The sequence below is a fragment of the Lytechinus variegatus genome, chromosome 3 (assembly GCF_018143015.1).
Source record: "Lytechinus variegatus isolate NC3 chromosome 3, Lvar_3.0, whole genome shotgun sequence".
Lineage (NCBI taxonomy): Eukaryota > Metazoa > Echinodermata > Echinoidea > Temnopleuroida > Toxopneustidae > Lytechinus > Lytechinus variegatus.
In genome coordinates, this window is record NC_054742.1 from 7,277,697 (window position 1) to 7,285,741 (window position 8,045).

General features: G+C 38.5%; 1 protein-coding gene across 1 annotated transcript; it reads right to left on the reverse strand.

The window, feature by feature from the left end:
* Window positions 1-707: 707 nt before the first annotated feature.
* On the reverse strand, window positions 708-7,579 carry LOC121410113 (m7GpppX diphosphatase-like). The gene is made up of 4 exons (XM_041601993.1): window positions 7,115-7,579; window positions 4,995-5,140; window positions 4,280-4,504; window positions 708-2,107 (listed from the first exon to the last, which is right to left on the reverse strand). Exons 1-4 carry the CDS (start codon window positions 7,557-7,559, stop codon window positions 1,832-1,834), a joined length of 1,092 nt encoding a protein of 363 aa, XP_041457927.1. The 5' UTR covers window positions 7,560-7,579; the 3' UTR covers window positions 708-1,831.
* Between the last annotated feature and the right edge of the window lie 466 nt (window positions 7,580-8,045).

Here is an 8,045-nt window from a genome sequence, read left to right on the forward strand (position 1 = left end):
AGGGATTTTGATGAGGCCACATGAAATGCCCTAAATTCATTATTTTTCCACCATTTTTAGTCAGATTTTTAAATGAATATCTATGTATTGCATGTGTAAAGTAAAGTCTGTCATTACGAAACTTTGTGTTTAAAAATGGATCTCATCTGACACCCCAATTTCAAATTCCAAGCTACTTTCACTAGCCCCCCCCCATCCCGATATCAACAAGGAATGGTTATCCTTAAGCAAACAACCACGCACTCTCCCAGATAATCCACCTTCCCCCAAGGAGAAGTGACCTTCATAAGGCCTGGCAGAGAGAGAGAGCAAGAGAGAGAGAGGGTGATTTTTTAAAACTTATTGTTATTTCGGCAATTGTGGGTCATTTTGCATCATTCAAAATTTCATGTCGATCTTCATCTAAATTCTGAATCGTTTTTAGATATGCTAATGTCCTAAAACAAATAGAATACAAATTCTTTCTTTCAAGATTAATGTCAGCCAGGAAGCCCTGAAGAGTTTGTTTATACTATTACGTAACAAGGACAGCTGCAATCCCACTCCATGCTGTTCATCAGCCTGTTGTGGTGGCAGGCCGCAGGCATCAGTGTTATCGGCACTTATCAGCAGCAGCAGTCACTAAATCGACCCCACCCCAGTTTAAACGGAAGAAATGCAACTTTCCCCAAAAACTGAAATTGGGGTGTCAATACCCCACTTGAGATCCCATTGACTAACACGCAAGGCATTACCAGCAGTCAGATGAACCCCACCCCAGTTTAAACAAGAGCTCTCCCAAAATCTGAAATTGGGGTTTCAAATACCCCACCTGATCTCCCATTGACACAACACGCAAGGCAATGGAGTTCCTGTGTTATAATCTGGTGGGGTATTTTTTAAACACAGGATTCGCGTAATGTGTTTGTTGCGCATCTTGTTTTACTAGAATTGCTCAGTTATGCATGTGCGCAGACAAGGGGGACTGTGCAGACTTGGGGAAACTTGCCATACAAGTAAAGTGTAATTCTAATACAAACCATTAAAATGTATGAAATTTTTATAAATACAACTTGGTTTCCCAAATTTGGCAAGAATTAATCAATGGAGCTGAAAGTCGAATCTTCCAATTCTACAATAAATCAGTTAATCATATATGCATGCATATAATAGATGATAGAAAGTATACAAAGATCTGTAATATTGTACCTTAAGATAATTTTTTCTCATCATTTTGAGACATATTTGAATAAAACGTGAACATTTCAATCAGAACTTGTTATTTGCTGTTCATGGACACATTGATGGTATAAAACTCAATCTCCGATTTCCATGTGTTAAACCCTGGATGGCATGTGCTCCCATCTGAATTACAATAAATGCAATCACTTTCAATGTCTTATACATGTAAGTATGTATGGAACTGTCACAAATTAAAATTTCAAATGTAAAACAAATTGCAAATCAATGACAGTTTTTCCCATAGTTTTATTGGTAATACATGTATATGATTTATCATGTTCGCCATTTTGTGTATGAGAAAGACCTCTGGTACTGCGCAAACAGAATGTTTCAAAATAAGTTATTTATTGTGATATCTAACAGTTTTACGTAAGATTTTTTTCAAGTAATATTCAAGTTATTGGTACCTTTGTCCGGGTCAAATCTATATTTAGGACCACAGAAATTTCCTCAACTGGAAAGAAATTCAACCTAGAAAAAGGGTAAAACAAGTAAAATCTGGTCTAAAAAATTTACTTTGACTTTGGCCAATATTTGACTTAAAGATTGACTTATGCTAGTTTACATGTAGTACCCAACAAAAAGTAAACATAGCGATTCACTCCATTTTTTACTTTCCATTCCCACATCTTGCTTCTCTAAACTTTGCTAAGAGTCCATCATTCTCTCTGAGGATATATGCAAGAGCTTTCCTCTGGTAATAATCAGACATCAGCTTAATGTTCTCAATGACTGAAGATAAGAGATGGGCGCGACCAATGTTAGTACCAGGTGCATCAAATTTCAGATGGGTAAAATGTACATGGAGGTGGTAGTAGGAAGGCTGATAGTGGAGATATGCTCTCAGTTCATCTGCTGGTATACCATACTTGTCTTGGATGCAGTTCTAAAAAGTAAACAATATCAGACTAAAATGAAGCTAGACAATATACAATGTGGGGTCATGATCACAGTTGACTAAAAAATAGGGGGAATAAGAAGTCATCATTTTACAGGGAAGTCAGGAAGGGCTCAATGTAAATATCCTAGTTTTAGGCCCACAATGACACCCCCCTCCCCCCCCCCCAAAAAAAAGGGGATTCAGTTGAGCTATGAGACATTAACGCTTCAGACAGGTGTGCAATCTTGGAAGATAATCTGAATTCAACATTTAACAATGCACGGTCAAATGTTTCTTCGGAATGGAGCATAGAAAGTAATTGCCCAACACAATTAATGTTTGACCTCTTTAATAATAATAATCCGCTTTTATATAGCGCTTAATCCATCGGAACGACGTGTCTAAGCGCTTTACAGATATATTATTACCCCGGTCATCGGATTCAGTCATTCCCGCTTTACAGATAACTTTGCATTTAAATCAAATATTTGTGACCACACAAAGATCTGTTTTGCATAATTTGGTCTAAAATATTTGTACAACTTGCAGAAGGAAAAGTTGTGCAAGTTCACCTGTACATTAGAACCAATATTTTCAATATATTCAAGCTCTAGTAGACACCCTAGTAGACAGTAAAAGTACAGCTCAAAACAAGGTATAATATCCCTACAAGAAGAAAAAAAATAAATGGTGTCTGTGCCTTCTGACTAGTCTATAGTCATGTGTTGTACAATGATACTGTATAAGCTGTTATCTTCACAAGGGTTTTATTTTCACGAATTGTCGATCAGCCACAAAGTTAATAACACACGAAAATATTGACACTTTTAGTAATTATTGGTGCCAATGTCCCCAACAGCAAAGCTTTGCTACTGCAAACATCTTTGATGTGAAAATATTGAGATAAGCTTCAATATATGTACAAAAAAATAAGGCTTAAAAAGTGCAGTTAGTAATTCAAAAAGTTAGCTAGAATTTCACTTTTTTTTCTCAAACAAAATCAGAGCCAAAATTATTTCCTGAAATATTTATTCACTCACTGCAATATTACACTTTTTTCCATAAAATAATTTGATTTTATTGTCATCTGGTTGACTCTATAGTATACACACATATTGGCAGCTATTTGCATACTCATTACTATTCAAAGTCACATGACCATAGAGTAATCAAATATCAGCAAACATCTCATGTGAGTTTTAGGTCACATGACCAAAGTCAAAGGTCATTGAACTAGATCCATACACTTTCAGAGTTATGGTGGTTATTCAATAAATATCCTCATGGCCAGTCCATTGACCTTTGACCTTAATCATGTGACCTGAACTCGCACAGGATATTCAGTGATACTTGATTACTCTACCATGTACATGTGATGTCCAAGTTTTATGAACTAGACCAATAAAATTTCAAATTTATGATGGTAATTCAACGAATACCCCCAACTTGGTCAAAGTTCATTGACCTTAAATGACCTTTGACCTTGGTCATGTGACCTGAACTTGGGCAGAATGTTCAGTAATACTTGATTGACCTTATGTCCAAGTTTCATGAACTAGGTCCATATATTTCTAAATTATGCTGTCATTTAATAAACTTAGTCTCCGGTTAAGATTTGATGTTGATGCCACCGCCGTCAGGAAAGTCTCACTCTGCTTTACAGGTGAGATAAAAATCAGCTTGTAACCTTAAATTTCATTTCTTAAGCCTATTTCGGCCTAATGATCTTGGCCCATACTCGGGATTTTTCAAAGACATTTGTATTTTTTTATAAAAACAAGATATATCTGATGCCGATGGGCTATCAACAACAGGTTTGGTCTTTTGGTTTTTTTTCAACAAATACCATTTCATAACTGGATTCAGAAAAAGTTAAGAGAGAAGTTTGTACATGAATTGAGATTATTTATGAAGATTATTTCAACTATGAAAGCAAAGTAAAACTAAATGGTTAAAAAGAAATTTTATCCTGCATCAATTGTAGAATACAATGTATGCGAGCATGCCAGGAAACAATGAACAGGAATAATAATTGCAATGTAAAGCGTTTAGAAATAAAGTGTAATAAGTGCTATATAAATGTAACTTATTATACTCCCAGATGAACATAGTATTGTCAGTGGTAATCTGGTAATGCACTGGAGTACATTTAAGAATGGAGCTTTTGATAATCCTTACCAAACATTTTTCCTGGATATTACGCAGCAGTGGAAGATGAGATGCAGTGAGATCACGTAGACTTTTGATACCTCGCTGATGAATGATGACAATAAGATACAGATTATTGATTTGTTTCTCATCCCACTTCATGTCTGGTAACATAACAAAGCCTATCTCAGGATCTGGATCTTCAAAGACAATGCGTTCTGATTCAGCTTTCTTCTCCAAGATGTTATACACCCACTATAAACATCAAAATAAGAACATTTTTCTCTTTGAGCACATGGGAGCATTTCAGAAAATAAAACTAGCACATCAATGATGTGGAGCTCATCCGGCATCTCACAACAAAATTTAACACAATTTTTAATTTCAGCCCAGTTCAAGTATATTGGTGACATAAATTGAGGAAACAGAATTGAAATTGGTGAACCTCATGAAGCTCTCAGATTGAAACTAAAAAAAATCAAAATCAGTCAACAAGTAAATAAGAATTTTTGTAAGTTTTGTGAAATATGGATAAATTAGCCTATTTATTGAGTTTCTAAGCAACAACAGAAAGCAACAAATTTGAAGTTTGGGGGCGTCATTATAATCATTAGACCAAAATTGATTCTATGCATAAATTTGCATGATTAATAAGTTAGATTTTTTTTTGAGGATCGACTCTGATCTATGCCACAGGTAATGAGCATGCTGATCCAACCCCTTAATGGATGTTTATCCAAGATACCTGAATATTAAACTGCTTCTCTTCGATGTATGGTAGTGTAATATTTATGTAATCCTCGTATGATTCATTGATGAGATGAACATCTTGAGCAGAGTATTTCTGGATGTGTTTCTCAGTAGCAGGATATATCAAAGTTGTTTTTATTCCTGTTTGGGAGAAATGGATGCATACAAGGGAAAAGTGACAGAGAGAAAAAAATCTGCAATTTCTTAATGACCACAGGCATACATTCAAATACCCTAATTTGAAGAGACCTGATAATAATGACTAGAGCAGACTCTAATCTTATTCCATGAGAAATAGCAGGCAGTATTTGTGTACAGTGTTGCAACTTTAAATAGTCATAGTTCATTCCATGATTTTCCTTTTATTTTCCTCCTTGCTTCTTTTTACATTGTTTCCCTTTTTAAAATAAAATTTCTTTTCATTTGTCCAGGCCTTATGTTTACATTTATGTAATTATGTTTGTTTACGCAATTATTCAACCCTCAAAAGTTTCACAAATGTAGCCTTATTACCAGATATCATTTTCATAAAATAAATAATTCATAGGCGAAATTTTCAAGGTTAAATACAGAAAATTGGTAAAGTACATAAATAGGAATCACTGGCAGGATTTAGTGGATAGGTGCAGGATGTTATGATTAGGATTGTAGGTGGTATGACTTAGGGAACAGAAGTGTAACGTTACGTCCGATCAACAATGAGAAACAAGATGGTGGCGTAAATATTCGGGCAAGTGTCCCCCATCTTTTCATAATATTTTCTCGGTTTTTTTTAATGAATTCTTGTTTAGCAAAGATATGTCGGAAATGAAGTTGTATCCCAGATCCCATTTACATGATTTTGGGCTAGATCTTTTAGAAGTAGAAATCTTGGGGGCGAAAGTTTGAGGTTTTTTGGCGGTTTATGTAGATAAATACCTGGTTCCCTGGAGAGTAAGTGTAAGTATAAATGATATTTACTCTCTAGGAGCATCTTGGCTACTCGGCCCTCTGCTCCACCTATCCTCCAATTCTGATAGGTGGAGCGGAGGATAGTGGTAGTGAAGAGTAGTGGAGCCTATACGAACCCTCGCATGATCCTGATGAGGTACCAAGTACCCCCGGGGGGGGGGGCACTTGACCAAAAAAGTAGTAGGGGTGTGCCGCTGGCGAGACAAAAAACGGTGGCCTTGAAGCGGGCTAATTGTAAAAAGGAGGGTACTCGGAATGGGTTTCGGAGCTACAAATGTTTGTGAAAACAGGGATCCTTGGAACAGGTCACCTGCATGTGAGTGCTTACCGGTATGCATCCCTTTGGAATGGGCATGCAGCTAGCCCAGTGGCAAGGGCGCCGGGTGCACTAGCACAGAGGCGATAGTCGGACAGCGCTCTGCGACCGCTTTTCACCAAAATTGCGATAAGAAGAAAATGAAATGCTTTGGACAGCTTTCTTTGTTCTTTTTCTCAATAAGACAAAAATGCTATGGCCTATGCCTTGTAACTGAAATTTGAGTGTAAAAATGGGGGTCCGGGGGGGGGGGGCACTCAACCAAAAAAGTGGTAGGGGTATGCCACGGGCGAGAGAAAAAACGGGGGCCTTAGAGCGGGCTTATTGTAAAAAGGAGGCCCTCGGAACTACAATTTTGTGAAAACGGGGGTCCTTGGAACGGATCGCCAGCGTGTGAGTACGTGCTTATGCACCCCTATGGAACGGGCATGCGTGCATGATGCAGGTAGCGCAGCCTCCGCCTGGTGCGCTCGCGCAGAGACGATGGTTGGACAGCGCTCGGCGGCCGCTTTTCACCAAAATTGCAGCAGATCAATGCGACCGGAACGGCGTACCGAAAAATATGCGAAGCCTTGGAGCGGATTTCTTTATTTTCTTCTCAATAAGACAAAAATGCTGTCTTGTAACAGAAATTTTGGTGTAAAAATGGGGGTCCCCTCCGCGGCACATACCCACTGTTATATACTGAGTGCCCCCCCCCCCCCCCGGGGTCCCCTACGCAGCACATACCCACTATTCATTATATACAGAGTGTGCCCCCCCCCCCCCCACCTTAACAAACCCTGAGTGCATGTATGACGAGAAGACCTAGGCTAAGGCCTAACTTGTACTTGCAGCAGCTTACTCACCCGACAATTCCTTGGGTGGAAAGCATTCATATACACCGTAAATATCATTCTGCATGGAACGATTGAGAGCAGATTTTTCTGACATCAAATTGGGTAACAGGTCTTCTGTAAATGCAGTCTTCTCAAGCAATACAACGGCCTGAAGCCGGGATTGGTCATCAATGCCACTGCCTTCCGCTGCACCTGCTTCGTCGCCTGTGCCAGTCGGGGCAGCTCCTCCCGCGACTGTTCCTCCGGATCCACTCGGTTCACCAGCACCTGCTGCACTGCCTGCAGATCCATGTGGTTCTAATTCGATGTGGCCCAATAAGAACACGGATTTAGATGACAAATTTTGATTCAATATTCGCTTTATTTTGAATCCTCTAAAACTCTGCAAGGCATCTCGTTCAATTTCTTCTCCGGATACTTTCCGCTTTTTTTCTTTTGGTGGATTTTCGGCCATGTTAGTTGTTTATGTGATGCACGTGCGTAGCGCGTTTCCGTTTTACATCCTGGCGAAGGCATTTTCCGCAAATATAGCTAAAAAGCGACTAGTGAAGAGTCTACGTTTGTTTACGTTATCAGCTGGGCGCGCGATGCAAAAGTCCGCACCGAAGATAACAGAACATGTTCAAATCATAGAGCTCTATGTTCAAATGCAGCTGTATTCAGGTTCAACACGAATGTTTGCCTTGATCATTTGCCTTTGCCGAATAGTAATTTGCACCCGACAACGTAGTGGTATACTTCAGTGGTAATTTGCCCCCTCACTATCATGGAAGAAGATGATATTCACCGTTGTAACTTGTATGACACTGCATTCTATGAGTAGGATGTAAAATAGACCTACCGTTTATTTTTTGAAAAACACTGATCATTTATAGCCTATAGGGTATACGTAAGACAATGTTTGTTGATCACTGCATTATTAATGTAAGATTAAGATTCA